A 24,551-nucleotide genomic window follows, 5' to 3' on the forward strand; every position below is an offset into this window, starting at 1 on the left:
TTTCACACTTGAAATAGTTAACCCTGGGTCATTCTAAACCCCGGGTAAACTGATTCCTGGGTTAACTTGCTTCATGTTTCACACTGCTCATAATATACCCGGGGGTTAACAATTAATCTCTGGGTATTCATAAGCTGACATTTCACATTGTACATTCCTAAACCCTGGGTTAACTTTCTTATTTGCATATTTGCGGGGTCAGTGTCATTGATTGGATGAACGCAGCATGCGACCTGTTTACATAAAAACTCTAACATTGCAGCATCCTTATATTGCCGACTGTACTTTCGAGTTTACTGAATGGATACTTCAGTCTACAAAGTTAAGAGTGAAATGGTCTCTTCTTCACTCAAATTGTCATGTTTCCTTTCAGCATTTGACATTTTGCCTCTCAAAGGCTGGATTTACTGTTTATATACAATGTGCAGTGTTTCCGTGACTGTACAAAGCACGCAAATATGAGCCTGCAGTTGGTTGTCTGTTGCTAAACATCTAGGTTTAACATTCTAACACCGCATCATTTTACACTGTTAACCCCGCATTGCTGTGCCAAACTTGTACAATGCAAAAGCACAGAGCAGGGTTTCATATCCCTGGGTAAAAAGTGGTGCTGAACCTGCTTCTAAATTACAAGTGTGAAACGTTCCTTTACCCAGGGTAAAAAGCGGTGTTTAGGACGACGATAACCCAGGGTTAAGCGCAGTGTGAAAAGCCCTATTGTCATGCTAGGATTAAAAGTGTCGTCAGACCTAAACAAATGCTCTGATATACAACTATTAGTCATGAAACGGCTAGTAAATTAGTCATTTTGGAAGTTCAAAAATAAGTGAAACTTACATCCAGAACAAAGTCAGTCATAATCGCTCACACACATAGGTCATGTCATGAGTTTCAGCAGCTAATCTACTTGGCGAACTTGTGACTGTTTATACGGTTGGAACTCGATTGGATTTTTAGAGGAGAATGTTCATTTACTTATGTATTCAGATGCAATCCAGGTCTTGTGATGCCTCAATGACATCAGGTAGTGAGTGAAGCTGATGACTAACCAAAAATGATTGTTTGAGGCATAATGCATTCTCTCTCCCTCCTCCACTTCCACATCCCCCCTCTCCCTTTTCCTGAACTGCCCCAGAGCCATAAGACAATTGACAGGCCGCTAACAGCAAGGAAAGTCCCACTGGAGTCTCTTGGCAGAGGGACAAGAAAGCAGCTCACAATCGAATAAGAGCAAGGCGACTTAATGGACTACAATGTGCTGACTGAGTTACTCACTTGCACACTACTCTTTATTATGTGCACTAAAGTCCTTCATTCAGGAGGGCACTTTATAGAGGGTGTGATGTCACCAGCTATTTAGTTATACTAGCCAAAAAGTATCATGGGATTACCATATTATTTGGACATGTACCATACTGATACCACAATTTCCATACAAGAAAATGCTATAGTCGATGAATGTGGTATTTATTCGGTACCACTGTATGCACTTCCATTCAAAAGTTTAGAAAAAAGTTTTTCATGCTCACCAAGGCTGAATTTATCTGAACATACATACATTAAAAGCAACATAGTAGTTACAACATTATGAAGTATTATTACAATTTAAAATGATTTTCTATTTTTATAAATTTAAAATGTAATTTATTCCTGTGATGGCGAAGCTGAATTTTCAGCATCATCACTCCAGTCTTCAGTCACATGATCCTTCAGAAATCATTCTAATATGCTGATTTGGTACTGTTAAAAAAATGTTAAAAAAAACATTTGTGCTGCTAAATAGTTTTGTGGAAATCCTTTTCCTCGGGATTCATCAATAAATATATAGTTCAAAGGAACATCATTTATTTGAAATAGAAATCTTTTGTAACATTGTAAAAGTCTTTACACTTTTGATCAAATGAATGCGTCCTACCTAAATAAAAGTTCTACCATAATTAAATACAATATAATTTTACCTAAGGATCCATGATTATGACAATAATCACTACAGGTATAGTTATTATTGTTGTTATAATAATTACAGTATTACTATTGACATTCGTTTTGGAAGAATTATTGATTATTATTAATTAGTGATGCAATCAAAATGATCAAATCAACTTTTGGAATATGTGAAAAACAAACTGTAATTTATATTTTGAACAAACTGTGCACTTGCATCAAACATAATCATAATCTGATTATTTATATAATTAATTTAGCAGCATTAGTACAGTACATCCATCATCTACATTCGCTCGACCATGGTTCCACCACAGTGACTTTTAGGGGTCTCTATGGGGTGCCTCTGAAAGCTCTTTTCCACAGTCAAGAATGACAGGGATCACAATAATGCTTCATTTAACCTGTAGCATAAGGAAATATGCAAAAATCTGTTCCATTGTCAAAAATATCATCATTATAGTCTGATACAGAGGTTTGGTACATAATAACAGTCAGGTTACATAAATAATTAAAGCTGCAAGCAGCATTTATCAGGGTTCAAGTGCTTTAAGGCCTTTAGGCACATGTGTAAAAATATATTATGTTTTATTTAGTAAGCATGTAAACACTAAGAAAACTTAGGAAACCAAAAGTAATTTATAAAAAGATCATATAAGAGATTCAGTGAAGAATCATTTTGTACAGACGTAAATAATGTATGTTGGATTGATGTTTATAATGAAGTTCATCCTGATAATGCATTGTCAGCATTTGAAAGATTATTTTACCCTTTGGTGGACAAACATGCACCTATGGAAAAATGTACAGTGAAGAACGTTAGGGCACCATGGATTGTTAATGAGTTGAAAAACATTATGTTTGAGAGAGATGTGGCAAAGTGTACAGCAAACAGAACTGGGAACATGGAAGATTGGGACGTCTATTGCAAATTAAGAAATCAAGTAACTAAAATTAATAGGAAAAAGAAAAGAATGTTTTACAAAATTAAAATAAGTGAACGTAAATATGATTGTAAAAAAAATTGGTGTACACTCAATGAAATAATGGATAGGAAATCAAGTCAAATTCCTTCTTTTATTGATACAGGTGACTCATTTTTAACTATTTTTAAACCATATGAAATTGGAAATTATTTTAATCATTTTTTCATAAATAAAGTTGATAAATTAAGAGAAGAAATGTTGTTTAGCAGAACCAGTTTGCCAAATCTTTAATATCAGTATTGAAAAAGGGAACTTATACAGTAGTACAAATAGGTTCTGTACTCATAAAACGAGGCATTGGAAAGTTTGTAAGTACATCAGGAGTTTTTTTAAATAACACTTGCCTGACGGCTCATGCTACTGCAAACCCGGACACCGACGTCACTTCAGTGGTTTGGGAAAAGCATGTAAAAGTCCTGACAGAAAGCGATGCATAAGGATGTAGTGTAACGGCACCCAGTTCCAGGAATGCACTTATATTTTGTTGGTAGTACCAGTTTGCAACAATTATTAGTTAACACTAAGTTGTTAACACTTTGGAGAAAATAATAATTCGTCGTTACACTACATCCTTATGCATCGCTTTCTGCCAGGACTTTTCCCTAACCACTGTGACGTCGACCTTTTTAACCTTTAATAATACCAGCTGACAGGGCTCTGTATGTTTACAGCATTAGGTGAGATATTTTTTTGGGAGAAAAATTTACATAACACATTAACTGTACCTAATATTTATCCAAAGGAATCGATATTGAATCAAGATCAGAATCAAATCACAAGAATTGAATTGAAATTGTGAAATTTGTGTCAAGCAATAATAAAAACAGGATACCAGTCATTGTACCATGTAACATTGTGTTGTCACTAAACTTGATAAAATTCTGTTTAGTTACCAGATGTTTTGACAATCACAATACACTTATTGTGATGCAAGTTTTTTTTACATCCCCCCCAATCCCAATCCACCCATTTTATGTTATGTTACGTTATGTTATGTTACTGTACATTTTCACTGTTTACAAAGGCAGGGCCTGCCATCTTGTCTTTTTGGCTTGTTGTTTCTGATTGCACTTTAACCCCAAGGGGAAAATCCAGATCAAATCCAACAAGGGATAATAAAAAAAAAAAAAAAGTTCAAACTTGTTTTGAACAATTTCTTTGTAATCTGCAGATTTGATTGATTTAAATCGGAAATCGGATTTTATATGAAAAAATCTGGGATTTTTTTTTTTTAGGCCATATCACCCAGCCCAACCAGTTATAGCGCCACCAAGTGGCCAATCATCATGATTTTTTTCATGTGACCTCAGACTGAGCTCATGAACATGTGTCCCGAGTTTCCATTCACAAGTTATAGCCATTTAAGTAAAAGTGGCCCCGGTCACATCGAACATTTTGGGTCCCCTTAGTGACCGTGAATTGAAATTTCAATTTTTTGGATGATTATTGATAGACACTCTCCAGAGAATCTTCACTGCACTGGTTTGGTTCCGGTTGGGCCAAAAACCTAGGACTAGTTCGCAAAAGTAGTTTTTTTGAAAAAACCTAAATATCCAAAAATTTTCCCAGGGTGACGAGCAAATCCGAGGCATGCATGTCCGCCTTGAGCCAAGGATTCCAACGATATAAGACACTTGAGCCTACGCCTAACGGTTTAGGAGTTATAAGCCATTTTGTACTTTTGATCTGTGTAGCGCCCCCGTCAGGCCGTTCGGGGCGCAACTTAGGTGACGTTGTAGGCGGTGTGAGTACTACCAGACCTCAAAGTTTCAAGTCTCTACGACTTACGGTTCGGTCTGCCCGATCAGTTTTAGATGGAGAATGCTGCATCATGGGAAAATTAACAATAACAATAGGGTTTCAGCGCTACGCGCTTGCCTTGAACCCCTAATTAGTTATCAACATTCACTCCTGGTACTCTTCAAATGGCAAGTACAAGGTATTGTAACATAGTGCAACACATTTTAATAAGCATTCCCATCTGTTGTATGTAATGTGCTGTTCCTCTCAGGAGATGTACTGGAGCTGCAGCCATTAAGGGCTGTCTTACAGTGGGCTGAGGGACAGATCAGAAATAACAGCTCCCTCATCTCTTTCTGCTCCACTTTAATTAAACACTGGGAATAAAGATAGGCTTTGACATATGTTCAGCTGGGCTTTCTGCTGAAATAAAGAACATGTATGGACATGCATGTGTAAATGTGAGCATGTACGCCTTTGATCATTTTTATAGGACTGCTTTTTTCCACAAGAGCAACCACAGAATTGAACATGATAATACATTCTTTTCCGGCCACAAACATTTTTCTCTTGTAATGCAGCTGGTCCAGAAAAGTAATGACTTATCTCAGAGCCAAGTCAATAATTTATCTTGTTACATAATTTGTTATAAATAAGTTACCTTACACTCATACAAATAAAGCCCCTTATTCTGGATATATACTACCATTCAAAAGATTTTTTTATTCAACTAAATCCATTACAAAAACTGACAAAAATACATTTTACAAAAAAGATTTCATTTAAATGCTGTTATTTTGAGCATTCTATTCATCATGGAATCCCGAATTAAATGCATGTCGAAAAAAAGCAGCAGCACAACGGTTTTTAACATTAATAAAAATAATAAATGTTTCTTGAGCACCAATTCAGCATATTAGAACAATTTCTGAAGGATCGTGATTTGGAAGATTGGAGTAACGGCAACTGAAAATTCAGCTTTGCCATCATAAGAATATATAGAATTTTTAAATAAATTAAAATAGAAAACAATTTTAAATTGTAATAATATTTCAAAATATTACTGTTTACTGTATTTTGATCAAATAAATACTGTCTTGGAATTACAGACTTCGTTCAAAAACATTTAAAACATATTTCCGACTCAAAACATTCAAACGATAGTGTAGCTTAAAGACTTGTAGATTTCAGTAGACTACAAGTTATGGACAGTACCTGAAGTGGTTGTTTTTGAAGATGGCCTCGCTGTAGGCCAGAGCCAGAAGCCTGGGGCTTGCCTGAGCTGCTCCCCGACTTTCGGCCACCTTGCTTAGGTGTCGGGTCAGATGAACCAGGAGCTGGTGGTTAGCCTGAGGCACACTGGGGGAGTCGAGGATTCTTTTCAGCTGCTGTCCACACTCCTCTATGCTTTGGGTCTCTGAGAGATTAATAAGATGAATACTGAAAGTTATTTTCGGTACTTCAAAGTATTATAAGCCCAAAGGGCGATTTTTGGTGCAGCAAAAATCTGTAACCATATCATACAAAACACACAAACAAAACAAACAGCACACACAAAATTCTGACATCTTACAAGTTTAAAAGCCTTACAACAGTTGGAACAAAAAAATTCCCTTTACAGATTGCTTTTAAGTTTAGGCATACTAAAACATATACCAAAAGGAAGCATTGGAACATGGAACAGTGAATGAGTAAAATCTGCAAGAATAGCTCTAGCTTTCTGTAAGACAGATTCAATATAAGATTTATTGCACATGGTCATAAGAGTCCTACTGATATTAAAAGTACAGAGCCTCCGAAGACAGTGTAACCGCTGCTGGCCTTTCTTGCATACTGCTTCAACATAAGTATTGAAACACAACTTTTTAGCAATGAAAAGTCCAAGATACTTGTAACTCCCAGCCCATTCCACCATTTGACCTTTCACTCTTGGTTGAGGAGCCAAACTTTTTTATGTTTACTTGCAAAAAGGCACTGTCACACCTTGTCATAAATTCCTTCGCCACTCCATCAAAAGCCATTAAGAAGTATCAGTGCAATTAAATCTCAAATATTTTATGATGTCAAGTAGATAATTTATCAGTATCTTTGTAATTTGTATTTATGTTATAATAATGGCTTCTGCCATTATCATGACAAAGCTGCTTCTTTAAAAACCTTTTTATGAACAGAAACTGGGAGTATTGATATATTAATGTTTCTTTTTCTGATTCCATTTTAAGATTCCCTTTCAATAATTAATTTCTTCAATACAAGGGAGGGATTTCATGTGCTGATGTGATTAGAATTAGATTATTTTAATATACTAATAATAATTTAATCATTTAAATACTTAATAAGTTTGCTGAGGCCCCCTTGCGGGCCCCGGTCCCCTGGTTAAGAACCACAGTTATAGAGGCATTCAAATGGTCATGATCTGATGGCACCAAAATAACTCACAACCCCAAGCCCTTACTGAAAATCCTGATCTGTGATGGGAAAGGCAGCAGACAGAGAACAACATAAGTACAAAAAACGAATTATGGTAAATTATTTACCATAACATAAAATATTTCAGATTGAAATGCACTGATATTTTTGAATGGCCGTCAATGCATGAGATGGTTTGAGCAGCCAGATGATGCAATACCAAAATCTACCAGCAGAGAGAAACAGGCTAAACATCTCGTGGTTCTAATAATATAGGTGGAACTCAAACAGCACCAATGGACATTAGGGCACATAAAAACACAAAACCCATGACCTGGGACTGGAAAGTCAGCTCAGCAGGAGTTAAAGAGCTAGCCTAACATTGTCCTCGAGTCCATTGTCTATAAGCGCCCACAAGGACAATGCAGTTATTTCGACAGCTTCCAACATATTGATGAGCTCCTTTGAGATGGGGTTTCCCACAGCAAAGAGGCCAGCATCTGTGATTCAGGCTAAAGTGGACCCTGGTGGCACAGCAAAGATACAGTATGAGCATTTCATCCCCAAGTCCCTTACACACAATGAATATTTGTCTTCATCAGCCAAAGGAACAGGTATACAGTCTGGATATCAATGCAACATCAGCCAGTCTGGAAAGAAATAAGGGGGAATTCACTAAGAATGAACTGCTGATACCTCGGTTACTCACAATACATGCAGGGTTATAACTCTTGTCACAATCATTTGAAGAATAACTGCCACCATGACTGATAGAAAAGGAACACTACATCTCTTTTAAACAAGATTTTCTTTACCACCTGCTTTTCCACATGCAATGTTCAAATACTCCAAACATGAAGGAACTGAATTTACAGAGATGTAATACATGTTGATTCTAAGCCACTTATTCAATTATGAATAACATGAACAATATGTGCAATACAATGAGCAATACAGCATTTGTTACCAAACAAATACAAAGTTTGATTTTAATAATGTATTAGTAAACACTGAAATTAACATTAACTTAGATTAATAAAATGCTGTAGAAGTATTTATTTTAGAAAACTAAAACTAAAAACTGAAAAGAAAAAAAACATTGTCAATTATAATTCTAAGCCAAAAATAAGTACATATTATATTATATTATATTATATTATATTATATTATATTATATTATATTATATTATATTATATTATATTATATTATATTAAATTAAATTAAATTAAATTATATTATATTATATTATATTATATTAATGTTTAAATAAATACAAATGTATATGTTTAAATAAATAAAACAAATGAATTCATATTTTTGGTTTTATGCTCGTTGACAACAAAAAAGTGTCATACAACAAATCACAACAAGTAAAAATTAACACATACTTTTCCTATAAATCATATTATTGTATAGTCAGCTTTATTCATCCTTTGATAACATAAGATGTACACATTATTTTATCATTTCCCTTTCATTTTTGAAGTAATAGTAATAGTCATAATTTTGTGTCAAGGGTGTCAGCTTGCAGATAGGCCAGTCCTGCAATACACCAGTCACAACACATTCAATGATTACTGCCTAAAAGCTGCTCTCACACAGACTTAGTACCCAGTCAAATGCATTTTTCCTGCATGAATTATGAGCATGAACAAAGCCATTAAGGTGTTGGCTGGTTAAGGCACTTCTGCCATAGTGCTTATAGAAGATAAGTGCAGAGAGGTCAAAGGTTATGAGCAGTGGGTGGCAGGTGGCAGGGGGTCGAGTGATGAATGTCTGACAATCTGCCGATCAGAAAACAGGTCAGCACTTTGACCTTGGCCTGAGACTCACTGACCATTGATACAAGAGGGCTTCTATCAGCAAGTTATATGCATGCACTCAGTAATGCATGCATAGACACAGACACCCATGCCCCCAGTCTGGAGCCGGACGGTCCCACCCCGTGCTGCCTCCTGGAGATTACCAATAGAGACTGACCCCTGTTCAATAAAGGCCAGCGTCATGGGCTGTAGGCCACGGTTGGGAACTTGGCCGAGTCCATCTGGACTCAGCACGACACAACCGAGGGAAGGGGAGCCCTGCAGACAGCCAATCACATTCCTGGAAGAAGGAACACTGGCTACTGGCCAGCCAGATTGGCACCGGTGCTCAGGGCATGAGAGATACCACTGAGTAATGTTCTTAAAATGAGACTTAGACACTCAACGGTACTCAAAAAACACTAAATGGAATCACATCTAGCAGAAAAAGGACTTTTTGCACTTTTCTTCTACTAAGTAAAATTGTCATGCTTTAGGAAGCAATATTTTGCTGTTTCGTGTTACATTTAAAGCTTGAAATTAATTCGATTTTTCTACCCTTAAGTCATGGATCATAAAACTCCTGGAGTTTTGGATAACATGGTATTTAAAAAAATGGATGCAATAGCTTGAATTGGTTTGTTGATTAAATTAAGGATATCAAACAAAAGCATGCCTGATTTCACAATCAAATGGATTTTATCCAGGAAAGAGGGAGGTAGGATTTGGCATTGTTAAGAGCACCCCATGACAAAGGGACTTTCCAGAAAAGCTTATTTGCCATAATAGCCCATTGATTTTTTTAGAACGGTTATTGCAAAAATGCTGAATATGCCATATGGCACATCCTAGAGAGACTTAGCATTATAAGATTTGAAGACACATTGACCCAATACAAAATGTATTATAGCCCCAAGTACATTATAGTGAGTCATTGTCTTGATTTTTGTTCACTGCATCACAAAACTAATATTAAAAATTAGTAGTAGTTATTATGATGCAATATTTCACTTCAGTAATTCCACTATATTATTAGAGGAAAAGATAATATGTTTACTTTGCAGTACATCCTTAAATATTATTCAATCAATACATTTAAGGATATAAATGGTCTGTAAGAATTCTCAGGCATCAGAAACATGATGCAGCATTACTCAGCGAGGGTGCTTACATAATTCGGTTTGTCCTTACAAAGTGAAGCAACGCTTTTGAGCAACCAGGCATATCTAAAAGATGGGGCAGACTCTGTGTACGCTTGTTTCATTTTCAGTGGGAGTAATGCAGAGCGAAGTCAGAGAGAGATGGTGTGAACCTACCCTCCGGCATAGTAGCGCCCCCACTAACACACACACACACACACACACACACACACACACACACTGCCTCTCTCTTTCTATCAAACTACTTTTGTTCTCGGCCTCTCTCAAGCCTCTTTCTGCCCACTGAACATTTAGCATTTATATAGTAAAGAAGACAAACACACCCACCCAATTTAGTTGTGCATTTTAAACATTTCAATTCTTACATAATTTACTCACCAGCATGCAGTTCAAACTTTGAAATTTGAAGAAATGTACTGGAAGGCAATTATAAAGAATGGACACTGAGGCTTTCAAGCTTCAACAATGAAAAAAAGCTTTAAAAGTATCATAAAAGTGATACCATTCATTATTCACTGAAAATGTACTTAAATCCTAGATTTTATTGGCAAGTTTAGAGTTGATGAGAGATGCCGTTCAGCGTTCTTTAGAGTTGTATCTTTTCAATGACTTTCCATTTCTCAAGTTCAATTCACTCAATGAGACTCAATGAGCTATTGCATGATGTTTGAAGACTTAGAATCAGGGCTGGCCAGTGGCATAGGCGGTTGCTAAGCACCGGCAAACGAAAACAAGAGTATAAAGCAAACAAAAATATAATATCGGCGAAACTTATTTGACAAACGTTCCAGTGCGTATTTGTGTTTGAGCTCTGGAGAACGTCAAATGTTTCTATTTGTTTTTGTGGCGTTGAACAATTAAGCCAATCACAGACATGTCTGTTGATCTCTTGAACGAATGGCCAATCAGAGGTGTTTAAGTCAGAATCCACTCACCGCTCAAAACGCCAGCAAGTTCTGAACGTTGGCAAATCCTCTCGATACAACAAACAAGTGTAGACACAATGTAAACAAGAGATTCATTGTGCAGTGTATAGACAGCTTCATTGATTATAATGGAACTTTGTGAGATCGCCATGAACTGAGAAGAGTGACAGCTTTTTAGTGATTTTAAATGGAGCATTCTTTGTGTCTGTTTATGCCAATTAACATCATTTTAGTACAGATTACAATATGTTTACTATAACAAAGTTGACATCAACGAAAAAGAAAGAACATTATAGTAATGTAAAAATGTAAAAATGAACGAAATCACAAGTTAACAACTCTTCATGGCAGACATTGATGTTTGTGTATGTGGCAACAGGGCGAGGGCAAGAGCCGTGAGAGAACGGTGCGAGGCCGGTGGCGACTGATAATGAGCGTCCAGTCTCGTATCTCATGGATGAGCAACGGAAGCATAAAAGGAGGAGTGACGACAGTGAAGGGTGAGAGAGGACCAGGCCTGGACATTATGTTATGTTTTGTTTATGTGTGTGCGGCAGTCGTCTGTGAGGGACTGCCCCTTTTACTTTCGTTTTGTGTTTATTTTATAATTAAAGTGTTTGAATGTTCTCCGGTTCCCGCCTCCTTCTTCCCTGAACAACATACATTGCTACAGTGTACTTTTCTGAATAGCTTTACTGGCAACCCTAACACTGTGGGCATTATTTGCTTCTTGTAAACGGCAAGTAAAGTGCAGTGTGTTTTTATAATTATATCAATATTTGCTTTTTTTTGGGCCGGCCCTGCTTAGAATTAAGAATACAAGTCATACATACTACACACCACTTCTATGATACTTCTGTGCTTTCTTCATTTTAAAACGTGAAAGCCAAAGTACCCATTGTAATTGCCAAAAAAAAAAAAAGAGAGAGAGCAAACAGAGAAACCAGTACAATTCATTAAAATGTTTACCATTGTGTTCCATGAAATGTATATATTAATTTTCCATATATATATATATATATATATATATATATATATATATATATATATATATAAAATAAAATTGTGGTGTTTACATGTTTTGTGTTCAGCTTACCCTGAGCAGTGTAGACCAGCTCACTGTACACTACAGCTGGGATGAGTGGGCAGGGCAATTCCTGAATGTAACCTCTAAGAGTATCAGCCAAAATGGACAGTTCATATTGCTCAAAGTCCACCCCTGCTGGGTCTGAGAAAGAGAGAGAAAGAGAGAGAGAGAGAATGGTTAATTATAGGCTCCCAGGGTGCTTTCTCCATTATTTACCCTTCCAAACCATGTGCCCTTGGCAAAACCCTATAACGATTCACTTACAGTGGTGGTCAGATCCCCTGACCATTCCTGCCCCCTCTGGGGACAACGACCCAGTCACAAGCTTAACAAAGAGAGTAAATTTGAGTGGAAGTCTCCCGGTCAATAACTCAAAGCCTAGGATAACGGCAGCTTGAAAGACTGCAATTATACAGTAGTAATTTTAAAGGTCCCTTCATTGTGCTGAAATTATAATGGCATATTGATGTATTGGAAAGGTATAAAAGGCACTGACAGAACTCTCACATATTTTAGATCAGAGCTTTTTCATTTATAGTTTGGGTATAACTGCAGATTCATAAATACTTTCCTACTGTACAATCCACAATGCCTGCAGAATGTTGGGCACTGAAACCCCATTTTTAGGAAGTGAACAATGTAGGAAAATATGTAGAGCTCAGAAGTATTTGAGTAATTTTGACACATTCATTGCACATGTTGGACATCTGGATAAAACGATGAATACAATATTGAGCTACCCATCTTTACTGAGACTTCTGATTCTCACAAATCATTCTGATTCATCTCTCTATCCTTTCTGTACTTAAAGGAAGTAAATGAGTAGTTAGGTAGTAAGGTAAGGTAAAAGGTAACCCCCATCATATATTTGGCAATGGTGTTTTAATTAAACTTGTTTTATTACGGCTATGATATTTTCGCCTCATCGTTGGATGAATGAATGAATGAATTAACCTCTTCAATCCTGCTCTCCAACATCCCATGCCATTTTAATACAAGAAAAGTGTCTGACCCCTACGGATAAATTGTAACTGCATTGATCGTCCCTCTGACTAATTGTAAAATAAAGTTTCGCTGCGATCAGGTCCAGTGAAATCAAAAACCCATTAAGCTTTGCTGATGACCTTTTCTCTCTAAATGTGATTAGTTTGTTGACTTGCCATTATGCCTGCTTCCAATGCAAAGCTTGGTATTCCAGATGAACCAGGTAAGTAATACAAACTGCTTGGGAGGGACCTACAATGGCAGATAAAACCATAAAAAGACCTTAAAAAACCTAAAGAGCCCATATCAAAGTAACAAAAAAAAGAAAGAAAGGAAATGTTGAACATTAAAAAAAGATATACAGATCATTATATGTGTTGAGAGTCTTTTAATTGAATGCAATTTAGTGTAATAAACAATGAGGATAGTTAACATAAAACATTTTGAACAATTAAAAATGAGAACATAAAAATGAATAATAATGTAAGAATTTGCACTATTTATAGGTCACTAATAAAATGCAGTGGAATGGGGGAAATAGTGTAAAACGCAATATCATGAAGCTTCTTCTAAAAGTTGAACTTTTAATGTAACAACTTTGTAACTAAAGTAGGCAAAACCTCAGTCTTACTTCCATCAGATTTTTTTAAAAATCGCATAAAGGATGGCTGAACAATTTGTCTCGCCATCATGTTGATTGCACTTCTAAAAATATGCAATTTATCAAGCCACTAAAGAAAAAAAGTGTTCTTTTACATTAAACTCACATGGCTAACAAACGGTGCTGGGTTAATATCAGGCCAGATTAGTGTAGGGATTTTCCATAACCCAAGTCCCCCTCTATCACAGAGGAACAGTCATGCGAGAAACTACCACCTATTGATCACAGTTTCTCAATGAATCCCATTTACTGGTCGCAATGTCCATTCTGAGCTTCCACATGTATTTCTTATTTTTCTTATCACCTTGACAGTGGATGCCCATCTGCTGATCTTTAATTTCTTGCCTGCCAGTGGCCCAAATTGATTGTTTCCCCCTGCTTGGCTTGATCCATATATTGTTGAAGTGTGCTTTTAAATGCCCAGTTTGTAAAGTGTCTAATCCACTATAAATAGATTTGTCTAGGTCATCAAGAAGCTTTTGCTCCATCCCTATCTCTCCATTCATTCATTTACATGCCTATCAATTAAGCTCATTGTCAAATTCAGTTCTCGAAGCCGTCTAGCCTAAAACTATTGATCTGCCAGGCCTTTGTTTATTGTGCCTAGCACCACATGTTGGTCACCGGGACACATAATCATTCATGATCATTTTGGCTTTACCCCACTCTCCACATTGACCCTATAGTACCTGATTAAAATTTGTAAAGAGATGTCACATGGTGCAGGACCAAAAGGTTGTGATATAGCCTGAAAACCTTCAGACTGGTTTTAGAGGTTAGTGCTGTAAGTTAAAAGCCTTGAAACGAGTCATCAACATGATCCTTTGGGTAAAGGTCACCACTGGCTCTGGATAAAGCTGCCTCAGCTGGTCATTATCTGCTGTTAAAATTTTACAGATGGCTTAGTCCCTGTGGAAGCGCTGACCTACAAATCTCGCATGAGCTATGGAGGAAAATAAAGGTGTAAATTATAGTGGTCCAAAAAGCAGGATATATATATATATATATATATATATATATATATATATATATATATATATATATATATATATATATATATATATCATTAGGTAAATGCAACCTCAGATGAACATCATCACATGACATATTACACTGTGCCATTATTTTTTTAAACAAAAATAAAGCCAGAATGGAGAAGTGACAAACTAATATTATTCAGTTGCTTGTAGAGACACTTTTAGCAGCAATAACTTGAAGTAATTGTTTTCTATATGACTTTATCAATCTCTCCCATCGTTGTGGAGGAATTTTGGCCCACTCTTCTTTACAACATTGAACTTAATCAGTTCAATGAGGTTTGTGGGCATTTGTTTATGCACAGCTCTCTTAAGGTCCCGCCACAGCATTTCGAGTTGAGGTTTGGACTCTGACTGGGTCAGTGCAACACCTTGATTCTTTTCTTTTTCAGCCATTCTGTTGTAGATTTACTGGTGTGCTTGGGATCATTGTCCTGCTGCATGACCCATTTTCGCCCAAGCTTTAGCTGTCGGACAGATGGCCTCACATTTGACTCTAGAATACTTTGGTACACAGAGGAGTTTATAGTCGACTCAATGACTGCAAGATGCCCAGGTCCTGTGGCTGCAAAACAAGCCCAAATCATCACCCCTCCACCAACGTGCTTGACAGATGGTATGATTGTGCTGATATGCTGTGTTTGGTTTTCACCAAACGTGGCGCTGCATTATGGCCAAACATCTCCATTTTGGTTTCATCTGTTCAAAGGACATTGTTCCAGAAGTCTTGTGGTTTGTTCAGATGCAACTTTGCAAACCTAAGCAGTGCTGCCATGTTCTTTTTAGAGAGAAGAGGCTTTCTCCTAGCAACCCTTCCAAACAAGCCATACTTGTCTAGTCTTTTTCTAATTGTAATGTCATACACTTTAACATTTAACATGCTAACTGAGGTCTGTAGAGTCTGAGATGATTGGAAACTGTACTGAATGTTTTCCACTTGTGAATAATCTTCCTCACTGTAGAATAATAGAGCAACAATTGCTTCTCTAAGATCATTGCTGATGTCTTTCCTCCTTGGCATTGTGTTAACACACTCCTGAATGCTCCAGACCAGCAAACTGACAAAACTTCTGCTTTTATAGAGGTGGTCATGTTTGCCTGTGATCAACTAATCAAAGGAATTTGATTAGCAGTGCCTGACTGCTGCTTTCCCTCTTAGTTCCTATGGAAGCAGTAAGAGTGTACTTAGTTTGTCACTGATGGCTTCTCCATTTTGGCTTTATTTTTGTTAAATAAACAATGACACTGTGTAATATGTCATGTGTTGTTGTTCAACTGAGGTTGTATTTACCTCATTTTAAGACCTTAAAATGAAAAGGGGACATATATATATATATATATATATATATATATATATATATATATATATATATATATATATATATATATATATATATAAAAAGTAAAGTAAACTAAATAAAAATACATCACATGTAAATCATCTCAAACAGTTAACCATTATTGTATTCAGCAACCAGAAACTGCCCCTTGGTTAATTTGTGGTCCATTCAAGCTGGTTTATTGAGGGAGAAAATGTCAAAGACCAAATTATTTTCAGTGAAGTTTTCACATCAAATCTAATAATGAAGATTAAAGCTGATGGAATGATCCTGATAAAATGCCCAGAAAATGTGGATAGGTGAAACAGTGGTGCTTTTTCTGCCTAAGGGAATTAGATTCACATGATCTCATCTTTCACTCAGTGGTGCCATGCCGGCAACCCAACTCAATCACAATGGTAAAAGCTGTGACTGTGTTGCATAAAAAAAGAACAGTTGTCAAAAAACCATTGGCCTCTAAATCAAAAAGCACCATGGAGAATAGTGATGGAATTAGTATGCGTTTGCTCTGTGGGTCTTTACAATTCCTTCTTGTCAATATTTTTTTGCCTCATATTAGCCTGTTGTTTGGCCTGTTGTAAATAACACTAAGATGTCTGCAGATATCCATTTGAGAGAGTCATCCAGAACTGCAATGGACTGCATTTTACACATCTGACTGAGTAGCTTTGCAAGGACACATAACTAATTCAAGGTTCTGAAACTATTTACAATATCATATTTTAAAGAGATAGTCCATGTCTCTAAATATACCTAAGGCAATATCAGCTTTATTTCAGAGCACTATTAGATAATTAACACAAAGCTCAAGTAAGTTAAGTTGCTAAGATTTGCTTGGGTTTGGAAAGGAGAAACAATCATCCAACAGTTTTATAATAATGAAAATGGATCATTACAGGTATTTGCATTGGCACACAACATAAAATAAATAAGGAAAAAAATACATCATTTTAATAACACAGAATGAGTGGCTTCACTGCCTTACAACTAAGGTTTTCAGAGAAAGTAATCAGATTTCTCACAGTGGGAATCACGGTCGGTGTGTGTATGCATACAGAATGTTTGACTCAGTGCCACATTGTGATTTTATGTTTGAAGCTCCCACACCGTGACAGAAATGGATCTGGATTTTTCCATTTTTCCTTTTCTCTCCACTTGACTCACTTGCATTTTCACCCACACATCAAAGTGTTTCCTGCATGGCTTAGGCGCCATACTGTTATCTCCTCATATGAACCAACATTTTTAAAACTGCGATCATGAATATACCAAAAAGGCAGTTCAATATGCTCTACTATCCATGCCCATTTTAGTGATCCAGATATTATCTAGTTCAAAAAACAAACCAATAATTAGTCTCACATGGAATCGGCATGCACAAGAAACTGCTACCAATGAGATTGTAGTACTCCATTTAAAGGGATAGTTCACCCAAAAATGAACATTTTATGATCAATTACTCATGCACCATCATGTCCTTACAAACCTGGATGCATTTGTTTCTTCTGTAGAACACAAAAGAAGATATTTTGAAATATCTATTTATTGTCCATACATTGAAACGTTAAAATTCAACAGGATCCATATTGTTTGGACCCCAACATTCCTCAAAATATCTCTGTTCCTTTAACACTTTTTAACACATTTAAATCATATTCCACAAATTTCAAAATAAGTGCACAAAATGCAAAAATAGTCCACAGATTTCGCCTAAGTCTACTAATAATACACCCCCAGAAGTGGTAACTCCCATTCCCCTATGATATTCATAACACTTTACCAGAATTACACACGCTTGGTGCCAGTCTGGACTGGAACAGTATAATGGAACAGAGTACCTGACCCTGTCCAGGACACTTTCTGCCTTCGCATGTGCACATAAAGCCACGCAACACTCACACCATGTCAAAGCATTCTGTGGGTCAATCCACAAATGCATGCTCTACTAAGCTTTAACCCTTAGTGTTGCTATCTGGTCCATGATCTGTGTTCACCCGGCACTACCCTTGATCCCTCACTTCAATTTCTCTGTCGCCTCCTCTATCTTCCTGTCACCAGCCACTCTCTGAGCACCACAAGAGTCCCAGAGGCTTTTGTTTATGGTATTTACGGGTGCAAACAGAGAAAGGCATTCAGACAACAAGGCTCGCAGAGGACATGCATCGGGGCATTTAATGCCTTTGTGCATGGAGAATAACCAAACCCCAAATGGTCAGTTACTCTCACAGTTTATTTCAGGTGATGGATCAATTTTATATATAGGCTACAACAGGGCTAAAGGTGCACTGGGGTAAAAGGCGCATTTGACTTTATTCTTTTTTAAACCACTAGATGGCACAAAAATTCAGCTCAGCACTTTTCTTCACATCCGCTTTTGATGATGCACGTAAAAATTGGACTGATCATTGACGCGATCGCGGAAAGCAACACAAAGTTTTAAAATGTTGTAACATTTATGTAGCAAATGAGCAATAGTTTTCAGTAACGAAAGAATATGTAAAAGTGTGGTATTTGGGGTAAAAGGCGCCCCTACTGTTGGGGCTAAAGGCACAATAATTAACTGATAATAAACACCTTAGACGTAATCACTATATTTATAATGAAAAAATCATTTTTAAAAATATTATATTAATCATATCATATAATAAAATATCACATTTATTTGGTTCCAATAAAGGCAAATGAAGGATCTATGTGCAGTCAGTCTTTATTAAACAAATTGCTACTGTAGGCACAGAAGAAAATCGCAGGACAACTAACACAACCAACCGTAAACAATGAAGACACCAGAACAAGAACTGAAATTAACAGAGTTTTACACTGCCTTAATGTGCTATCTGAAATTTCCTACTTCCCACTTCTGAAGTTGTGATTACAAGCTTGTCCCATTCAAGTGCTTTGTTGTCAGAAAAAAAACATGAATCATGGAGGACATCAGGTTTATTCTTACTGGGAAAGTCCTATTGAAGCCAATGTGATATTTATCGTCACATTCACTGACAACCAACACGCTTCAAATGGTTATTCATATATGTAAATATGCACTACTTTAATGTCAAGACAAGGCGATGTAGCTGTTGTGAGAAAATAATAATAAAGAATACCAGTCCATGTTTAAAGTTCATGGCACTTGGGTATCAAAATTATCCCAGAGCTTCCCAGTGGTAAATACAACTTGAGAGGGCGTTCATGTTCCAGTTTTTAACTAGGGAACTCATATTTAACACCTGAAAGCAGCATACATAGACCAAACGATGGAGCTAAACAAGACACAGGTAAACACAATGGGTTGTCATGGAAACAAATGAGTACACACAAGGGCAACCAAGGCACACGGGAACTAGCATAGGGAAAACTTGTAACAGAAAACACAGATGACACCTGATGGCTATACAACTCTAGAACAAATGCCTGACAAAATCTCTTTTGACAAAGCAAGCTCTATGGTTCAGCAATTCAGTGTTTTGTGAACTACTATATGTTTTTGTGTGCTGGCTGTTTTTAGCTACGACTATAGCATGCTATGTTATCGTAAGCTTTGATGCTGTGTGTTCGTTGATATGTTGGGGTGATGAAGAGAGCTGTTCCAGTAAGGCACAACCTTTAGGGACAGGGAGAGTAAAATAGCTTCAGAGATGACAGCCCTCATTCCTGTGTGACCACAAGACCCACTGTGGACCCGGCCATGTTCCTCTTAAAACTGAACTCATTCACCTCCTTCATTGTTCTGTGATCTGACTCACAGACACCAAAACATCTTGCTGTCGTGGGTGTAAAACTGCTGAAATGACAAATACCTTAGGAATTTACATTTCTTCCGCAGAACACAAAAGGAGATCTTTAACAGAATATAAAAAAAAGAACAAAAAAAACCCCTAAAAGTATTAAAATGTGGTAATTTTCCATTATATTTCAGCCATGCAATAGTTTTCTGTGAAGAACAGAGAAATGTAAGTTGTTATTTATTCAAAATATAGTGATGCCATTTTTGCTTAACAACTGTGGTCAACATTCACTTTCATTGTATGGAAAAGAGCAGCTTGGGCATTCGTCACTAAAAGGGATAGTTCACCCAAAAATGAGGATGAATAAATGTTGATAGCATTTTCTTGTCATTCCAAACTTGTATGACTATACTTTCTTCTGCTGAACACAAAAGATGATATTTTGAAGAATGTTGGTAACCAAACAGTTTTAGTGATCATGGACAAAAAAAAACCCTGAGACATTTCTAAAAATATTTTCTTTTAAGTTCCACAGAAGAAAGAAAGTCATACAGCTTTTAAAGGAAATAAAGTAAATTACAGAATTTTCATTATTGGGTGAACTACCTCTTATTACTAATATTGTGTCCCAACATACTGTCTTACTATTGCTGGAGCATCTACACTACATTGCCAAAAAGTTTTGGGACGTCTGCCTTTACATGCACATGAACTTTAATGACATACCATTCTTAATCCGTAGGTTTAATATGGAGTTGGCCCACCCTTTGCAGCTATAACAGCTTAAATTCTTCTGAAGGCTTTCCACAAGGTTTAGGAGTGTGTTTATGGAAAATTTTGACCATTCTTCAAGAAGCGCGTTTGTGAGGTCAGGCACTGATGTTAGACGAGTAGGCCTGGCTCGCAGTCTCCGCTCTAATTCATCCCAAAGGTGTTCTATCGGTTTGAGGTCAGGACTCTGTGCAGGCCAGTCAAGTTCCTCCACACCAAACTCGCTCATCCATGTCTTTATGGACCATGCTTTGTGCACTGGTGCACAGTCATGTTGGAACAGGAAGAGGCTATCTCCAAACTTTTCCCCCACAGTTAGGAGCATGAAATTGTCCAAAATGTCTTGGTATGCTGAAACATTAAGAGTTCCTTTCATTGGAACTAAGGGGCCAAACCCAACCCCTGCAAAACAACCCCACAACAAAAGTACCCTTCTCCTGGCCAAACCCAGACTCGTCCATCGGATTGCCAGACAGAGAAGCATGATTCATCACTCCAGAGAACACGTCTCCACTGCTCTAAAGTCCACAAATGTGTGTAGAAGCAGTCTGCATGCCTAGGTGCTTGATTTTATACAACTGTGGCCATGGAAGTGATTGGAACCTGAATTCAATTATTTTGAGGGGTGTCCCAATACTTTTGGCAATATAGTGTATATCGTAAAACAGACACCGTAGATTGAAACTAAACCCTTAGAACTTAGAAGATGTATAATTTGTTAACATTCTTAATATTTTTAGACAGTATAGTCTACATAGTAAATGTTTACCATGGTAAACGAAGTGACGTCAAGCCTGGTTCAGGTCAGTGCGTCTCAGAGGTTAAGAAATTCATAGCGGTTTTTGAAAGACATGAGGGTAAGCATATGACAGTTTTAATTTTTGAGTGAATATTTAAAAAACTAAACTAAAACGATGGCATTGTTTATTCTGCTCAGTGCTGCAAGGTTTTTTGTAGATCAAAAAATACATTTAGACACCACAAAAACAGTCTTGCTCCTTTTGTCAATATATTTTCCTTGTGTATACACTCACAAACACAAATACCAGCAATGTGCAACAGTACAGTTCATGACGCCTGTGGAGCGCCACTGTTTACCCTCTGGGTTGGGACAGGAGTGCGGTGAGCGTGCATTTGTGTATGTGCGAGCATGCATGTGCAAGAGTGGAGAGAAGGTGATGAGTGTAAAAAATGAAGGGGAGATTTTCACGTAAACATCTCAGGCGATGAAAGCAAGGACAAGAAAAGCCAGTGCACAGAGAAGAGGGACACGCACAAACTCAAAGCAATCAACAGACGATGAACTACAGAATACTGCACCAAATACAGTAGGCCTCATTATAAAACCCAACAGACTAAACCTCCCACTGATTAAAGCTGCAGGTTATTAAACAACTCTAATCTAATAAAGTGAAAAGATGGCAACTTTGCAAAAAAATCAATCTTAATTATATAAAATTACTCTTCCTGGGCTGCTGATGAGAAAATGTGTTTTGACCACAGATAATAGATGACAAAAGTCTAAAATGATTAAAATTACCCAAATAAAGAGAGACAAATGAGTAAACAGAGGAAAAAGAAAGCAAACAAGAGCAATAAAAAGAAAGAAAGCAAGAAAGAAAAACAAGGAATGTGCATAAGAGACGGAGACACTGATATGTTGTTATTCAGTTTAAGCTGCTGTAAACTCAAAATTTAATTTGCTCTGGTTTGGCACTGTGCATTATGTGTCCCCATCCAATCAAGTCTTCGAGGAGGACATGAAAAGGGAGCGGAAATGAGCGAATGAAAAGGAGTAGTTCAGAAGAGGGGAGAAATGAGAGAGAGTGGAAAAACAGAGATGATACAACTGTGGCATTACACTGCAGAATAAATCTTTGCCAGTTATATAACATGCTTGTCATTGAGGACATTTGGTTTTAAAAAGGTCATATCATTGATCATTTCCTTGATTTTTGTTTTTAAATACATCCATCAATCTATTCCTCCATCCATATATCTATCTAACCATCTATCCATCCTTTCATTCATTCATTCATCCATCCAGCTATCTATCCACCTATCCAACCATTTATCCATCTATCCATCCAACTATCTATCCATCTATCTACAGTATGCACACAGGACGAGATCAAGCATTTAAAAACAGAATGAAACAGAATGCAGGTGTCCCGATATACTATTTAAAATGTTAACCTCTGTTAACTTGACATGGCATCTTAAAAGTCCAGCACTCATGGGAGGAGAAAAAACAAACAAAAAACATCACAACGTTCAGTTAACCTCTTTTAACTTGACGTGGCATCTTAAAAGTCAAGCACTCATGGGAGGAGACACACACACACACAAAAAAGATGCATCACAACGTTCAAAAACACTCACCTAGTGCATGTACGGTATAAAAACTATTTACAAACCGTGCAGATTGATGCAAGCGTGCATCTTTTCTGAACGGGCCCTAACTCAGCGATTTGATCGATCAGAACATCTCTGTCAGGAAACTTTAAGAGCCAAAAAGGCTGAACAAGGGAGGAGTCTGGCCACAAGTATGTGTGTGTGTGTGAGAGAGAGAGAGAGAGAGGAAAAAAGAGCAATTAAGGGATGACATCATTGTTAGTGATCACTTCCAAGGCTGTATCTGCAGAAAAGAGGAGAAAGAGCTGGACAGAACAAATGACATGGATGGATTATGCAGGTAGAGCGAGCGTAAACAAAACTAGAGAGGCAATCTTGCAGAAAGCTGAGAAAATTTCCAATAAGACTGCTGAAATGTCACATCTTAAGTCTTCAAGAGTGAATGATAATGGTTTTGTTAATGGTTAATGTAAAGGTGAATGTGCATGCAATGCATTATACATGCCAAACATACCATATACAATTAATATGCACAAATAATTACATATCTGTGGTCTTTAAACGGCATGCATTTACAAACACAGAAAAAAACCCCACATCATTTACAATGAAAAACTATTATAACACCACCCGCAGTACAAAGTGTTCCCTGGGGGCACTGAACCGTCTCCCCTCAGAAATCTTTACAACTTTAGGACGTATTAATCAAGACAATCGCTAAAAGACTCCAATAAAACAAAGGGTGTGGAAGAGCTCAAGCGGCAGAAGCCCCTTCTGCCCAAGCTGACTATAAAACGCTGGACTCTAATAGGTTATTGACTATTGCATATGAGACAGGATGACATCACTGGCAGCCAATGGGAGAGCAGGAAGTGAGGAAGATGAGAGCAGTGTTTTTAATTTGTGCTTTGCTGAGCGCAGCTTCTCTCACGCAAGAAAAAGACTAGAAATGCGACCATGATGAATGTCGATATTAATAAACGGAAGGGAATATGGGCTTTTGGCATGTTGTCGAGTGGGCACGGGTCAGCCGCCTCTCCGTGTGCCTGTCACTGTATCCAGGGAGACTGGAGCTGGAACCAGTTTTCTTTTCCTGATGACTGTGTGTGTGTGTGTATGTATGTGTGTGCTTTTGCTGTACACCAAATGCATATTCACACACACAGGCAAACGTTTGTCAATCCTCCTTGACCATTAGTTTGAATTTACTGCATATGCACTTGTCGATCTTGGACGCACCTGAATCATGAGTCATTCCTCTCTCTGCTCCTCTCCACTTCCTACATGAAACCTTTACTCTCTCGTTCTTTCTCGTTTCTCTAAAATATGTATCCTCGTGGCTAAAACGGCTTGCCATCTCCATGACAACACACTGTTGATCCACAAATCACAGGTTGGTTAGCACAAGCTCTAGCTGGGTGACGTAATGTTGTCTCTGGTCTTCTGTGGCCACTGGACTTCACCACTTCTTGGCTGGGCTTTTAAATGGCAACCATGGTGCGTATCTGCCAAAACACTCATAAGAGTGTATGCAATGGTGTGAGTATTTCCACACTGAGTAACTAACCCGTTATATAATGACAGGAAATGGGTGATGGATACATTTTGTAACGTTTCACGGTT

General features: G+C 37.3%; 1 protein-coding gene across 1 annotated transcript in view; it reads right to left on the reverse strand.

Annotated features, from left to right (window-relative positions):
- The window catches only part of pik3r3b (phosphoinositide-3-kinase, regulatory subunit 3b (gamma)), a 164,918-nt gene that overhangs the window by 68,872 nt on the left and 71,495 nt on the right, over nt 1-24,551 (reverse strand). Inside the window, exons 5-6 of the mRNA XM_079884820.1 lie at nt 12,065-12,196; nt 5,886-6,087 (exon numbers count right to left, since the gene is read on the reverse strand). Of these exons, the coding sequence (XP_079740946.1) occupies nt 5,886-6,087; nt 12,065-12,196 (334 nt within the window). The remainder of the gene's footprint in view (nt 1-5,885; nt 6,088-12,064; nt 12,197-24,551) is intronic.

This window comes from Squalius cephalus, assembly GCF_949319135.1.
Source record: "Squalius cephalus genome assembly, chromosome: 10".
Lineage (NCBI taxonomy): Eukaryota > Metazoa > Chordata > Actinopteri > Cypriniformes > Leuciscidae > Squalius > Squalius cephalus.